Raw genomic sequence first — 16239 nt, forward strand, 5'->3', positions numbered from 1 at the left:
CACCTCCACCGTGATTGTGTGTTCTTTAGGAGGAGATGAAGTCAGCAGCTTCTTGTGATGTCCTGCTTTCAGGAGACTTTAATCCCATTGCATTGACGCTCATGAGGCTCACAGTTGACTCTGAAGTACAGAACGTGTAGGAACGTGAGGTCTGGTTGTGTTTAAGCCAGTTCCTCTAGGGTCCCCTACAGCTCATATGACCACGATATGAATACCAGACATATTGTCCTGGATCTCTAATGAATCTGCAACGCATTAAACTTGTTTTCATCATAAATATGATCAAGAGTCTGAGCAAGATTCCCCAAAAAATACTTGTTTTAATTATATTGTCCGGTTCCTTCCCCTCATCCCACAGAGTAATACTGCACATCTTTAGAAAGATTACGACCTAAAGCGTCTAAATCTGAATTAATGATCACAATAAACACAATCATTCCCATGTTAGGAAGCATATTCAGTCCAAAAACCGTGTTTTTCCTTGATCCCACCATGACAAACTGGAAATGACCGTCTCCTTCCTCATGAGCCGTCTGAGATCGCAGAGTTTTAGTTTTGAAAAAACACAATTCTCCCATTTTCAGGAAAAAGAGAAAAAGGTGCGTTGTGTTAATGTCAGCGTTCTTGGAACAGTCATGGAGTTAAAATGGTTATTTCCAGGCCTGGATAAGTCCTTTAAAAAAATAAAATCCCCAAAGTTTAGTAAAAGTCATGTAAATGTGTTATATTCATGTGTTCATGTAAATGTGTTGTATTCATGTGTTCATGTAAATGTGTTATATTCATGTGTTCATGTAAATGTGTTATATTCATGTGTTCATGTAAATGTGTTATATTCATGTGTTCATGTAAATGTGTTATATTCATGTGTTCATGACGTTCATTTACGCTGAGTTTGAAATAATGAATATGCTTTTAAAAGAAAGACTCAAAATATAAGCAGGCATACATACAGGCATCTATATAAATGTTTATTCTTTTAATCAAACTATTGTCTCATTCATTTGAGTCATTTAAGGTTTACTGTATGCTTTGTATTCTCATTGTTAGTTTAAATACTACATTTACTCACTTTCTACTGTTTACACCCAGACTTCACTAAATGTCTGTGATGACATTTGGTGTGAAGTCCTGGACCACTGGTCCGATGTGTGTGAACCTGTGATGCGGTGGAAGTGTAGTCGTGTCTGCTGGAGATCATTTGTTCTCGTCTCCTCAGGAAGGGGAAGTTCCTCTACCACTACGAGAACTACGGAGCCACGGCCAAAGATATCGCTGACTGGATGAAGAAGTGAGTATCTTCCTCTTCCTCGCCCTCTGAGGATGCATGTACACCGAGTGTGTTATTGAGTGACTTTGGGCTTTTAAACGGTTGCTTTAGATTCTCCAAAGTCGCTCAACCCTCCCAGACGAGGCAGCAGGAGGGCAGCAGAGCTGAGGTGAACTCTGTGTCTTTGTGAGTCTGCTGTGTTCCAGGGCAGGAAAGAGGGAGAAACACTCTCCCTTTTAATGTAAAAAGAACTTCCTGCCTCCGACAAAAGGAGACCGCTCCAACCTCTCAGCGCCACCTTTTCCCTCGGCCGTGGTCTTCCTCACACCTCTTCCTCACCACTCTGTCATCCATCTACACCTGCTCAGTGTCTCACCTCTCTTCCTCACCTCTCTGCTCTCAAGCCTCCCACCTCGACTCTCCTTCTTTCCTCTGTCCTCTTTGATAGGAGGAGCAGAGCCACAGCGAGCTCAGTCACACCACTCCTTCTGCATCTTTCCAGTGAGGGATGCTTGCAGTAAAGCACTGGTTAAAGCAGCGGTGTGTGAGATGTAGTGGCCTCTAGTGGCCAGGCGGCATATTGCAGATAAATAAATACCCTCTGCTGCCCCGCCCCCTTTATGAGTGGAGAGTTATTATTTTATGACGACAAAGAGCTGCTCTTCTTTATGAATAAATGAGACAATTTTTAATATTGTTTTTAGAGCAGCAACATGTATGTTCACAACAACAAAGTGTGTGTGTGTGTGTGTGTGTGTGTGTGTGTGTGTGTGTGTGTGTGTGTGTGTGTGTGTGTGTGTGTGTGTGCGCAGTAGAAATACTCGCTTCAGAGTGATAATAAATAACATAAAAACATTACAAATAGGAATAAGAAGCTACGACGTTTAATAATTAGTGTAATACCGCTTCCTTCCCTTCAGAGGTGAACACGTTAAAGTCTCTCCAGCTCCAGTGGTCCCTGGTGGACCCTTCAGTCCCTGATGGTCCCTGGTGATCCCTGATGGTCCCTTCAGTCCCTGGTGGTCCCTGATGGTCCCTTCAGTCCCTGGTGGTCCCTGGTGGTCCCTTCAGTCCCTGGTGGACCCTTCAGTCCCTGGTGGTCCCTGGTGGTCCCTTCAGTCCCTGGTGGTCCCTGGTGGACCCTTCAGTCCCTGATGGTCCCTAATGGTCCCTTCAGTCCCTGGTGGTCCCTGGTGGTCCCTTCAGTCCCTGGTGGTCCCTGGTGGTCCCTGGTGGTCCCTGGTGGTCCCTTCAGTCCCTGGTGGTCCCTTCAGTCCCTGATGGTCCCTGGTGGACCCTGATGAACCCTGGTGGTCTCTTCAGTCCCTGATGGTCCCTGGTGGTCCCTGATGAACCCTGATGGTCCATTCAGTCCCTGATGATCCCTGGTGGTCCCTGATGATCCCTGGTGGTCCCTGATGATCCCTGGTGGTCCCTGATAAACCCTGGTGGTCCCTGATGAACCCTGGTGGTCCCTTCAGTCCCTGATGAACCCTGATGGTCCCTTCAGTCCCTGATGGTCCCTGGTGGACCCTGGTGGACCCTGATGGACCCTGGTGGTCTCTTCAGTCCCTGATGGACCCTGATGGTCCCTGGTGGACCCTGGTGGTCCCTTCAGTCCCTGATGGTCCCTGGTGGACCCTGGTGGTCCCTTCAGTCCCTGATGGACCCTGGTGGTCCCTGGTGGTCCCTGATGGACCCTGGTAATCCCTGGTGGTCCCTGGTGGTCCCTTCAGTCCCTGGTTGTCCCTGATGGACCCTGATGGACCCTGGTGGACCCTTCAGTCCCTGGTGGACCCTGGTGGACCCTGGTGGACCCTTCAGTCCCTGGTGGTCCCTGGTGGTCCCGGATCCAGAGCTCTTTATATATCGGAGCACATTAAACCTCGTGGAGGAGAAGTTCTTATTTAAAAGTGACCCATATAATGTGTGTGTCTCTGAACAGGACTTGTTTACATCTGTCTCCAGTCACACTGGACTCAGTCATCTGGGCGGGGCTGCTTCAGTCCAGATGTGTGTGTGTGTGTGTGTGTGTGTGTGTGTGTGTGTGTGTGTGTGTGTGTGTGTGTGTGTGTGTGTCACGTTGGGTGGAGAGCCGGTTTACAGCTGTTTCTGATTTCTGCAGATTACACGCCAGCTGGAGCGTGTCTGTTTTCATGTAAAGTAACCGTCCCTCATCATCATCATCATCTTCATCATCCCTGTCCCCCCCCTCCAGCCCTCAGGCCCCCCAGCCGAAGACCCCCGAGGTCCCGTGGACGGAGACGGACTCCCCGGTCCACCACCTGACGGACGAGACCTTCGACAGCTTCCTGGAGGAGAATCCTGCCGCCCTCATCATGTTCTACGCTCCCTGTGAGTCAGAGCGCAGGGCGTGATCACCCTTCAAGTAGTGATCATTTTTAAGTATTCATCATGTCTGTAAAGGCCTGGGTCTATTTTACAACCCCACACATACTATACTACTTTGTAGAAATACTACAATGCAAAAATACTTTTAGCTTACAAGTAAAAGTACAAAAGTATTAGCATCAAAGCATACTTAAAGTACCAAAGATATAAGTACTGCTGTGTAGCTTATTTCATTATTAGTCATAACAATTGCATTGTCCTGAAGCTGCTCTCACACCCCTGTGACAGGGTGAACACACCCAGAGGGTATAACACTGTGACAGGGTGAACACACCCAGAGGGTATAACACTGTGACAGGGTGAACACACCCAGAGGGTAGAACATTGTGACAGGGTGAACACACCCAGAGGGTAGAACATTGTGACAGGGTGAACACACCCAGAGGGTAGAACATTGTGACAGGGTGAACACACCCAGAGGGTAGAACATTGTGACAGGGTGAACACACCCAGAGGGTAGAACATTGTGACAGGGTGAACACACCCAGAGGGTAGAACACATCCAGACTTTGACTCGTTATTCACCGACTCAAACTGTCAACTCACTTTTGCGAGTTGAAGTTTGAAATGTAGAAATGAGAGATTTCTGTAAATGAGATCAGCCGGAAAAAAAGAGCAGATTTATGAATCGGGTTGGCTGTTTGTAGCTATACTACTTTGTAGCTATACTACTTGGAGCTATACTACTTTGTAGCAATGCTACTTTGTAGCTACACTACTTGGAGCTATACTACTTTGTAGCTGTACTACTTTGTAGCAATGCTACTTTGTAGCAGTGCTACTTTGTAGCAATGCTACTTTGTAGCTATACTACTTGGAGCTACACTACTTGGAGCTATACTACTTGTAGCTACACTACTTGTAGCTATACTACTTTGTAGCTACCCTACTTGGAGCTATACTACTTTGTAGCTACACTACTTGGAGCTACACTACTTGGAGCTATACTACTTGTAGCTACACTACTTGTAGCTACACTACTTGTAGCTATACTACTTTGTAGCTATACTACTTTGTAGCAATGCTACTTTGTAGCTACACTACTTGGAGCTACACTACTTGGAGCTATACTACTTGTAGCTACACTACTTGTAGCTATACTACTTGTAGCTATACTACTTTGTAGCAATGCTACTTTGTAGCTACACTACTTGGAGCTACACTACTTGGAGCTATACTACTTGTAGCTACACTACTTGGAGCTACACTACTTTGTAGCAATGCTACTTTGTAGCTATACTACTTGTAGCTATGCTACTTTGTAGCTACACTACTTGGAGCTATACTACTTTGTAGCTACACTACTTGGAGCTATACTACTTGTAGCTATGCTACTTTGTAGCTACACTACTTGGAGCTATACTACTTGTAGCTATGCTACTTTGTTTGTGTTTGTGCGTAAACGCTTCAAAGCTTCGGCCCACAAACAAACGACTTCTCGTCTTAGAAACGCTCACAGAAGTTGTGAGTCGAGGACCGGCAGGATGTCTCTCACAGGCTCTGTTCTCTCAGGTTCTGTCTCTCACAGGCTCTGTTCTCTCAGGTTCTGTTCTCTCAGGCTCTGTTCTTTCAGGTTCTGTTCTCTCAGGCTCTGTTCTTTCAGGTTCTGTTCTCTCAGGTTCTGTTCTCTCAGGTTCTGTTCCCACAGGTTCTGTTCTCTCAGGTTCTGTTCTCTCAGGTTCTGTTCCCACAGGTTCTGTTCTCTCAGGTTCTGTTCTCTCAGGCTCTGTTCTCTCAGGCTCTGTTCTCTCAGGTTCTGTTCTCTCAGGTTCTGTCTCTCACAGGTTGTGTTCTCTCAGGCTCTGTTCTCTCAGGTTCTGTTCTCTCAGGTTCTGTTCTCTCAGGTTCTGTTCTCTCAGGTTCTGTTCTCTCAGGTTCTGCCCCCACAGCGCGTTGCTTTGCACAAATGATTTCCGTGTCATGAGTTGACGTCGTGGTCAAGAACAGAAAACACCAGATCTTTGTTTTCTCACCGTCCACACCGTAACGCCACCGGGTCTCAGACGCCCCCTACACACACACACACACACACACACACACACACACACACACACACACCAAGGGCATTCAGCTGAAACAGACTGCATCACACACACACACATATCTGTGCACCTATCAAACACATATTTCATACCGTGACACAAACATTTATTGCAGACCATTACGCCGCATATCTCCGCCTCTCACACACACACACACACACACACACACACACACACACACACACACTCTCACACTCACACACTCACACAGATCCCTGCTGCCGGCTGCAGTTCTCCTAATGGCTGTCAGAGTGAGATTAATGGTCCGGCCCTCCGTCAGCCGGCTGCTGTCCTCTGAGCACTCAGCGGGTTGTTGGGTTAAAAAATAAATAAAGAGCCTCTGTTTCCCAGAGTGAGGCTGAAGGAAAGTAAACGCTGAGAGCAGAAACATCAGAAACATAAGAGAAGCTTCTCTTGCTCTACACGTCTCGTTTAGAATCTCTCCTCCAATAAGAGTTCACTTTAATCAGATTGTGTAAAAACATTAAAGTCTGAGCTCCTCAGTGAAACTATGATGTCATGATTTATTCAACTGAGAACAGTCATGTGACCACAAGAGGAGAAACTCTGACTGATGAACAGGAGGAGAGAGGAAGAGAAGAGATGGTTCAATATTCATAAGACAGAGAGACTTAATTTGTTTCCTTCAATATTGATAACACTTTGACATTTTTTTATTATTTAGATTCCATTGTTTTCAAAGAAATTAAACTAGCATTTCTTTAGGAGTTATTCTGCACCAAAGAAGTGTTCAGGACGGTTCAGTTTCCAGACAGGAGCAGGACTTTTATTTTGAAAATCAAGAACGTGTGGAGAGTGAAATAACTGCTTTGGGGTTCAGAGGGTTAAATGATGATGTCATCAAGACTTAAAATCCTGATCCGGTGATCACACACACACACTTTATCTCCTTGAGTCATAGCCGGCTCAGGCTCCACGTTGCATAATTGCTGAACTGTTTTGGCGAGGGCCGTTTAGTTTTGGAGACGCTCCACGCCGTGTGTCATGCAGCTGAGCACGGCCAGGACGCTTCTTTAGATTTACACACATACCGTAAAGGTCGGGTTACGAGCCGCTCCTACCTCCGGTCAGTGACCCCGCTGTAGCAAGCTAGCAGCAGCGCTAGCTAGCTAGCTATTGCTGCTGCTAGCTCCCCGCTGCTGCATATATAATGCAATACTCAGCACACCTTCACAGCAGACTTGTTTGTTGTACTCCTCCAGATACGACACACTATAATACACGGTTGTACGACATAGACGCAGGTCTAAACACACTGCAGCCTGTGGGCGTGGTCTAAACACACTGCAGCTTGTGGGCGTGGTCTAAACACACTGCAGCTTGTGGGCGTGGTCTAAACACACTGCAGCTTGTGGGCGTGGTCTAAACACACTGCAGCTTGTGGGCGTGGTCTAAACACAGTGCAGCTTGTGGGCGTGGTCTAAACACAGTGCAGCTTGTGGGCGTGGTCTAAACACAGTGCAGCTTGTGGGCGTGGTCTAAACACAGTGCAGCCTGTGGGCGTGGTCTAAACACACTGCAGCCTGTGGGCGTGGTCTAAACACACTGCAGCTTGTGGGCGTGGTCTAAACAAACTGCAGCTTGTGGTCTAAACACACTGCAGCTTGTGGGCGTGGTCTAAACACACTGCAGCTTGTGGGCGTGGTCTAAACACAGTCAGTCTAGTTTCTACAAACAGATGTTTTAGGAGCAGATGTTGTCGAGGAAGAAAGAGTGAAATATGTCGGCCGGATGAACATTTGACAGATGTTCACTCACTGCAGATCATTTTGATAATAACAAAGTAAATCTATGTGATTTATCTTCTGTGAATTATTAGTCAAGTTTAATTTATTTGTAGATCACACTTCATACAATGTTAATGTGAACAGAAGATAATGGGACATTAATACATATTTGTATTCATAAATGATCCTGATGAAGTGTTTTCTATCGTGTGATATTTAAACTGAGACGTCCTGATGCACCAATCTTTGTCTCAACATGTTGTGTAACAATAACAATAATGATAATGATAATAATACTGATAATAATGAGTTATATAACAAAAATGATGATACTCTCTGTGACTCTTCAGGGTGTGGACACTGTAAGAAGATGAAGCCGGAGTACGACGAAGCTGCTGAGATCCTCAACAAGGGCGCCAACGTGAGTGTGTGTGTGTGTGTGTGTGTGTCTCTGTGTGTGTGTGTCTCTGCATGTGTGTGTGTCTCTGCATGTGTGTCGGTCACGTCGTCTCTGGTGTGTTTGTGGTTAGTAGGCGTGTCCCTCCGTCCTCTGTGGTAATCTAACTCCTCATCAAACTCCACACACACACACACACACACACACACACACACACACACACACTTACCTCCTCCCAGTGGCTCTCTGCCCGGAGCTGGAGGTCAGTGGGAGAAGCCTGCTCCATTATCCGTGTGGCCTGAAGACCCAGCATGCCGTTCATTATCTCCTCTCGGCTCAGTTCCTCATGCAGCGCTTCCATGAACACACACTGGAACTGGGAGTGTTGGTCCTGAAGTGTTAATGGCACCGGTTACGCCCGTTCACCCTCGAGGTCATCTTTCAGCTTGGTGCTCGATCACGTGACAAACGGTTCACTGATTAAAACACTGATCATGTCTTAGGGGTTGAACAAAGGAGGACCAGTATTTTGTAAACGCTTTAGGAACAGTAGATGGAAGGTAAATGGATGGATAGGTAGGTAGGTATACAGGTAGGTAGGTAGGTAGGTAGGTAGGTATACAGATAGGTAGGTAGGTAGGTAGGTATACAGATAGGTAGGTAGGTAGGTAGGTATACAGATAGGTAGGTAGGTATACAGGTAGGTAGGTATACAGGTAGGTAGGTAGGTATACAGGTAGGTAGGTAGGTATATAGGTAGGTAGGTAGGTAGGTATACAGGTAGGAAGGTATATAGGTAGGTATACAGGTAGGTAGGTAGGTATACAGGTAGGTAGGTAGGTATACAGGTAGGTAGGTATATAGGTAGGTAGGTAGGTAGGTAGGTATAGAGGTAGGTAGGTAGGTATACAGGTAGGTAGGTAGGTAGGTATATAGATAGGTAGGTATACAGGTAGGTAGGTAGGGAGGTAGGTATACAGGTAGGTAGGTAGGGAGGTAGGTATACATGTAGGTAGGTAGGGAGGTAGGTATATAGGTAGGGAGGTAGGTAGGTATACAGGTAGGTAGGTATACAGGTAGGTAGGTAGGTATATAGGTAGGTAGGTAGGTAGGTATACAGGTAGGTAGGTAGGTATACAGGTAGGAAGGTAGGTATACAGGTAGGAAGGTAGGTATATAGGTAGGTAGGTAGGTATACAGGTAGGTATACAGGTAGGTAGGTAGGTAGGTATATAGGTAGGTAGGTAGGTAGGTATACAGGTAGGAAGGTATATAGGTAGGTATACAGGTAGGTAGGTATATAGATAGGTAGGTATACAGGTAGGTAGGTAGGTATATAGGTAGGTAGGTATACAGGTAGGTAGGTTGGTATAGAGGTAGGTAGGTATACAGGTAGGTAGGTAGGTATACAGGTAGGTAGGTAGGTGTATATAGGTAGGGAGGTATAGAGGTAGGTAGGTATACAGGTAGGTAGGTAGGTATACAGGTAGGTAGGTATACAGGTAGGTAGGTAGGTATACAGGTAGGTAGGTAGGTAGGTGTATATAGGTAGGGAGGTAGGTAGGTATACAGGTAGGTAGGTAGGTATACAGGTAGGTAGGTAGGTATAGAGGTAGGTAGGTAGGTATAGAGGTAGGTAGGTAGGTATAGAGGTAGGTAGGTAGGTATACAGGTAGGTAGGTAGGTAGGTATATAGGTAGGTAGGTATACAGGTAGGTAGGTAGGTAGGTATACAGGTAGGTAGGTAGGTAGGTAGGTATACAGGTAGGTAGGTAGGTATATAGGTAGGTAGGTATACAGGTAGGTAGGTAGGTATACAGGTAGGTAGGTATATAGGTAGGTAGGTAGGTATACAGGTAGGTAGGTAGGTAGGTATACAGGTAGGTAGGTAGGTAGGTATATAGATAGGTAGGTATACAGGTAGGTAGGTAGGTATATAGGTAGGTAGGTATACAGGTAGGTAGGTAGGTAGGTATACAGGTAGGTAGGTAGGTATACAGGTAGGTAGGTAGGTAGGTAGGTATACAGGTAGGTAGGTAGGTATACAGGTAGGTAGGTAGGTATATAGATAGGTAGGTATACAGGTAGGTAGGTAGGTATAGAGGTAGGTAGGTATACAGGTAGGTAGGTAGGTATACAGGTAGGTAGGTGTATATAGGTAGGGAGGTAGGTAGGTATACAGGGAGGTAGGTAGGTATACAGGTAGGTAGGTAGGTAGGTATATAGATAGGTAGGGAGGTAGGTATACAGGTAGGTAGGTAGGTATATAGGTAGGGAGGTATACAGGTAGGTAGGTAGGTATACAGGTAGGTAGGTAGGTAGGTATACAGGTAGGTAGGTAGGTATAGAGGTAGGTAGGTAGGTATACAGGTAGGTAGGTAGGTAGGTAGGTATACAGGTAGGTAGGTAGGTATATAGGTAGGTAGGTATATAGGTAGGTAGGTATACAGGTAGGTAGGTAGGTATATAGGTAGGTAGGTATACAGGTAGGTAGGTAGGTATACAGGTAGGTAGGTAGGTATATAGGTAGGTAGGTAGGTAGGTATACAGGTAGGTAGGTAGGTATATAGATAGGTAGGTAGGTAGGTAGGTATATAGGTAGGTAGGTATACAGGTAGGTAGGTAGGTATACAGGTAGGTAGGTAGGTAGGTATACAGGTAGGTATACAGGTAGGTAGGTAGGTAGGTATACAGGTAAGTAGGTAGGTATACAGGTAGGTAGGTAGGTATACAGGTAGGTAGGTATACAGGTAGGTAGGTAGGTAGGTAGGTATACAGGTAGGTAGGTAGGTATACAGGTAGGTAGGTAGGTATACAGGTAGGTAGGTAGGTATGCAGGTAGGTATGCAGGTAGGTATACAGGTAGGTATACAGGTAGGTAGGTAGGTATATAGGTAGGTAGGTAGGTAGGTATACAGGTAGGTAGGTAGGTATACAGGTAGGTAGGTAGGTATACAGGTAGGTAGGTAGGTAGGTATACAGGTAGGTAGGTATACAGGTAGGTAGGTATACAGGTAGGTAGGTAGGTATACAGGTAGGTAGGTAGGTATACAGGTAGGTAGGTAGGTATATAGGTAGGTAGGTAGGTAGGTATACAGGTAGGTAGGTAGGTATACAGGTAGGTAGGTATACAGGTAGGTAGGTAGGTAGGTATACAGGTAGGTAGGTATACAGGTAGGTAGGTAGGTAGGTAGGTATATAGGTAGGTAGGTATACAGGTAGGTATACAGGTAGGTAGGTATACAGGTAGGTAGGTATACAGGTAGGTAGGTATACAGGTAGGTAGGTAGGTAGGTAGGTAGGTAGGTATATAGGTAGGTAGGTATATAGGTAGGTAGGTATACAGGTAGGTAGGTAGGTATATAGGTAGGTAGGTAGGTAGGTATACAGGTAGGTAGGTAGGTATATAGATAGGTAGGTAGGTAGGTATATAGGTAGGTAGGTATACAGGTAGGTAGGTAGGTATACAGGTAGGTAGGTAGGTATACAGGTAGGTATACAGGTAGGTAGGTAGGTATACAGGTAAGTAGGTAGGTATACAGGTAGGTAGGTAGGTATACAGGTAGGTAGGTATACAGGTAGGTAGGTAGGTAGGTAGGTATACAGGTAGGTAGGTAGGTATACAGGTAGGTAGGTAGGTATACAGGTAGGTAGGTAGGTATGCAGGTATGTAGGTAGGTATACAGGTAGGTATACAGGTAGGTAGGTAGGTAGGTAGGTATACAGGTAGGTAGGTAGGTATACAGGTAGGTAGGTAGGTATACAGGTAGGTAGGTAGGTAGGTATACAGGTAGGTAGGTAGGTAGGTATACAGGTAGGTAGGTAGGTATACAGGTAGGTAGGTAGGTATACAGGTAGGTAGGTAGGTATGCAGGTAGGTAGGTAGGTATACAGGTAGGTATACAGGTAGGTAGGTAGGTATATAGGTAGGTAGGTAGGTAGGTATACAGGTAGGTAGGTAGGTATACAGGTAGGTAGGTAGGTATATAGGTAGGTAGGTAGGTAGGTATACAGGTAGGTATACAGGTAGGTAGGTAGGTATACAGGTAGGTAGGTATACAGGTAGGTAGGTAGGTAGGTATACAGGTAGGTAGGTAGGTAGGTAGGTATATAGGTAGGTATATATATATATATATATATATATATATATGTATACATGTATTTACATATATATATATATATGTATACATGTATTTACATATATATATATATATATATATATATACATGTATTTACATATATATATATATATATATATATATATATATATATATATATATATATATATATATATGTATGTATGTATGTATGTATGTATGTAGGTAGGAATGTATTGTAGATGGATGGGTAGGTAGGTGTTTTTGATGTGCTGGTCTCCTCTGGTCTGTCGGTGACTGAAGCCCCGCCTCTCGTCCACAGAGTCCGGGTGTGCTGGCGGCGGTGGACTCCACGGTGCACAAGGCCGCGGGCGAGCGCTTCAAGATCTCCGGCTTCCCGACGGTGAAGTACTTTGTGAGGGGCGAGGACACGTTCACGCTGCCGCACCTGAGGAGCAAAGACAAGATCATCGAGTTCATGCACAGGTGAGCGGCTGAAGGAGGAGGAGCCTCGGTCACTTCCTGTCGGCTCATGGCTCATGACTTGTTTTTCTACAGGGTTTATTTCATGGTAATATCAGGGTTCATACGTCATGGAAAACCTGGAAGAGTCATGTAAATGTATTATTCATGTGTTCATGTAAATGTGTTATATTCATGTGTTCATGTCGTTCATTTACGCTGAGTTTGAAATAATGAATATGCTTTTAAAAGAAAGACTCAAAACATAAGCAGGCATACATACAGACATCTATATAAATGTTCATTCTTTTAATCAAACTATTGTCTCATTCATTTGAGTCATTTAAGGTTTACTGTATGCTTTGTGTTCTCATTGTTAGTTTAAATACTACATTTACTCACTTTTTACTGTTTACACCCAGACTTCACTAAATGTTTGTCATGGAAAAGTCCTGAACTCCACTGGTCAGAATGTGTCTGAACCCTGTAATAGTAGTTTATGAGATATGAGTTTACACATAACTATAATCCCTCCTTTTGATTCTTCACAGTAGATTTAGTTTGTGCGCAGACGTAAACAAAGCTTTATTGGTCTCTCTCGTGTCGGCAGTCCTCAGGCTCCTCCTCCACCGGAGCAGTCCTGGGAGGACAAGCCCTCCAGCGTCAGCCATCTTGGATTGGAGGACTTCCGGGAGGCGCTGAAGAAGAAGAAGCACGCTCTGGTCATGTTCTACGCTCCCTGTGAGTACCCAGACCTCCTGGCACCACTTCCTGTGTTGAGGAGGAGCGCTGACGTAACTGAGAGGAGGAGCTTGACGGGCGGCTCGTAGTCTGAAGCCCAGACCAGCAGTTACAGCTGCCGTGTCTGCAGAGAGTAGAGAGTAGAGAGTAGAGAGTAGAAGTGAACATATGAGGGATGGAGCCCATGACCTAGGAGCTGCAGCTCAGAGGGATGGAGCCCATGACCTCGGTTCAGAGCTTTACTCATCAACTTTATCTATTGGGTTGTTTGGTAATAAAACTGTAAATGAGCCAAGAGGCAAATATTACAAAACTAAACCACAAAAATAGGATTAAAATGACAAAGTTCCTCCTCATTTATTATTCATAAGAAACAATAATAAGAAAGGATGTTAATATATATGTGTGTGTGTGTATATATATATATATATATATATATATATATATATATATATATATATATATATATATATATATATATATATATATATATATATATATTACTCATAAAGCAACACGTGCAAAGCAAATGAATGATAATTATGTAGAATATGAACATGGACGAGAGACAGAATCATAATGAGACGATGAAAACATGAACGTATTTTATCTTAATGGACCAGGAGAGCAGACGAGTGCACCTGGTTGTCAGCGTTAGTTATGAATATTAATAATTATATTTTTAATGTCTGTGTCTCCACATAATAACTGACCTGCTGTCCCTCAACGACTCACTGAACACATCAGAATAACTGTGTGTGTGTGTGTGTGTGTGTGTGTGTGTGTGTGTGTGTGTGTGTCCCCTCAGGGTGTCCTCACTGTAAGAGTGCTGTTCCTCACTTCACTACAGCAGCAGAGCTCTTCAGAGACGACCGCAAGGTGAGTGCAGACATTACTGCTGCTGTATAAATATATATATATATATATTGTTTTCATTGCCAATAGAGGGATAAGATAATAACTTTATTAATTAAGTAAAATGATTGTGCCAGAAATGGAAGAATAGGAAGAAAAAACTAACTGAACAACAATCAATAAGAACACTTCTTCTCCTCCTCTTCCTCCTCCTTGTCCTTCTTTTCCTCTTTCTTCTTTTCCTCTTTCTTCTTCTCCTTCTTCTTCTTCTTCTCCTTCTTCTTCTCCTTCTTCTTCTTCTTCTCCTTCTTCTCCTTCTTCTTCTTCTCCTCCTTCTTCTCCTTCTTCTTCTTCTCCTCCTTCTCCTTCTTCTTCTTCTCCTCCTTCTTCTCCTTCTTCTTCTCCTCCTTCTTCTTCTTCTCTTTCTTCTTCTCCTCCTTCTTCTCCTTCTTCTTCTTCTTCTCTTTCTTCTTCTCTTTCTTCTTCTCCTCCTTCTTCTTCTTCTTCTCTTTCTTCTTCTCCTTCTTCTTCTTCTTCTTCTTCTTCTTCTTCTTCTCCTTCTTCTCTTTCTTCTTCTCTTTCTTCTTCTCCTCCTTCTTCTTCTTCTTCTCTTTCTTCTTCTCCTTCTTCTTCTTCTTCTCTTTCTTCTCCTCCTTCTTCTCCTTCTTCTTCTTCTTCTTTTCCTCTTTCTTCTTCTCCTTCTTCTTCTTCTTCTCTTTCTTCTTCTCCTCCTTCTTCTTCTTCTCCTCCTCCTCCTCCCCCCCCCCCATCCTCCTCCTTCTTTATCTTCTTCTTCACTCGGCTCACAGCTCCAGAATGAGATGAGCAATGATTTGTTCTCTGTGTTCTGGATTTTCAGAATAAAAGTTCTGTTCCTCTCTGGAGAACCATGAGGATAGAAGTAGAGAACTAGAACTAGAACCCGTCTTTAGTCCAGAAGAACTCAGTTATCGTGACATAAACTGAGTTCTGTAATTATTGTTTTTACTAAATCTGGAAAACACTTAAATCTGTATAAGTGTCCACATGTGTTTGCTGGAGGCTCCACATGTTTTATATCTTCATTGAACTGTTCCACATGTTTACAGAGGCTGGTCTCACATGAATCCATCATGATGTCATCGCTTCACTGAGGAGCTCAGAGTTTATGTTTTTACTCAATATGATTTACAGTGAACAGTTTATTACACACACTCTCACTCAAGACTAGGGTTGGGTACCGAGAACCGGTGCCAATATGGCACCGGTTCCAACACGTCCGGTACCTACCGGACGTGTTGGAACCGGTGCCAATATGGCACCGGTTCCAACACGTCCGGTACCTACCGGACCGGAAAGCAACGCAGATTTCGGTGCTTCCTTCCGGTGCCTGAGCCGATTTAAATACTTTTTTTTTTACACTACTCTGTAAAGTTGCTCGGTATATAGATACTAAAAAGGTAGCGCGGTGCCCGCACGCTAAAAACGATTATTAAAATTAAAATAATAGACACGAGCACGAGCTTTTGAACGTCGTCCTCGGCTTGATGGAACAAATCTCTCCAGTTGATATTAATGATGACGTGTAGTCCATAAAGCAGCAGTTTTAGGATCCAACAGAGTCTGAGTTCTGTTGCACACGGTCCCATCAGGCCATGATGCTGGTGTCTCTTCTTTTTTAAATATATATTGTTTATAGTTTGAAGTTAAAAGGTTTGAAGCTGTAGTTTGAAGTCAAGTATATTTTGTATGTATTTATTTATATTTCTAGTATTCTTTAAACAGTTAATATATTGTTCAATTTGAAGAAAAAAAATTGCCTTGGCAATAAAAAAGTATGGTTTCAGGCACCGTTTAGGCACCGGTATCATTTTAAAAGTATCGGTTTAGCACCGGTATCGGAAAAAACCCAAACGATACCCATCCCTACTCAGGAGTCGCCCCCTGGTGGTCAGGAGAGAGAATGCAGCTTCAACACATGAAGCATAGACTTCTATACAACCAGAGGAGTCGCCCCCTGGTGGTCAGGAGAGAGAATGCAGCTTCAACACATGAAGCATAGACTTCTATACAACCAGAGGAGTCGCCCCCTGGTGGTCAGGAGAGAGAATGCAGCTTTAACACATGAAGCATAGACTTCTATACAACCAGAGGAGTCGCCCCCTGGTGGTCAGGAGAGAGAATGCAGCTTCAACACATGAAGCATAGACTTCTATACAACCAGAGGAGTCGCCCC

The 16239-nt window shown here is 44.3% G+C and overlaps 1 protein-coding gene across 1 annotated transcript in view; it reads left to right on the forward strand.

Annotated features, from left to right (window-relative positions):
• pdia5 (protein disulfide isomerase family A, member 5) overlaps positions 1 to 16239 on the forward strand; it is a gene marked incomplete at its 5' end in the record, with an annotated part of 40134 nt that overhangs the window by 20133 nt on the left and 3762 nt on the right. The window contains 6 exons of the mRNA XM_079214857.1: positions 1220 to 1291; positions 3489 to 3625; positions 7823 to 7893; positions 12289 to 12452; positions 13039 to 13169; positions 13978 to 14048. Of these exons, the coding sequence (XP_079070983.1) occupies positions 1220 to 1291; positions 3489 to 3625; positions 7823 to 7893; positions 12289 to 12452; positions 13039 to 13169; positions 13978 to 14048 (646 nt within the window). The remainder of the gene's footprint in view (positions 1 to 1219; positions 1292 to 3488; positions 3626 to 7822; positions 7894 to 12288; positions 12453 to 13038; positions 13170 to 13977; positions 14049 to 16239) is intronic.

The sequence above is a fragment of the Taurulus bubalis genome (assembly GCF_910589615.1).
Source record: "Taurulus bubalis genome assembly, chromosome: 1".
Lineage (NCBI taxonomy): Eukaryota > Metazoa > Chordata > Actinopteri > Perciformes > Cottidae > Taurulus > Taurulus bubalis.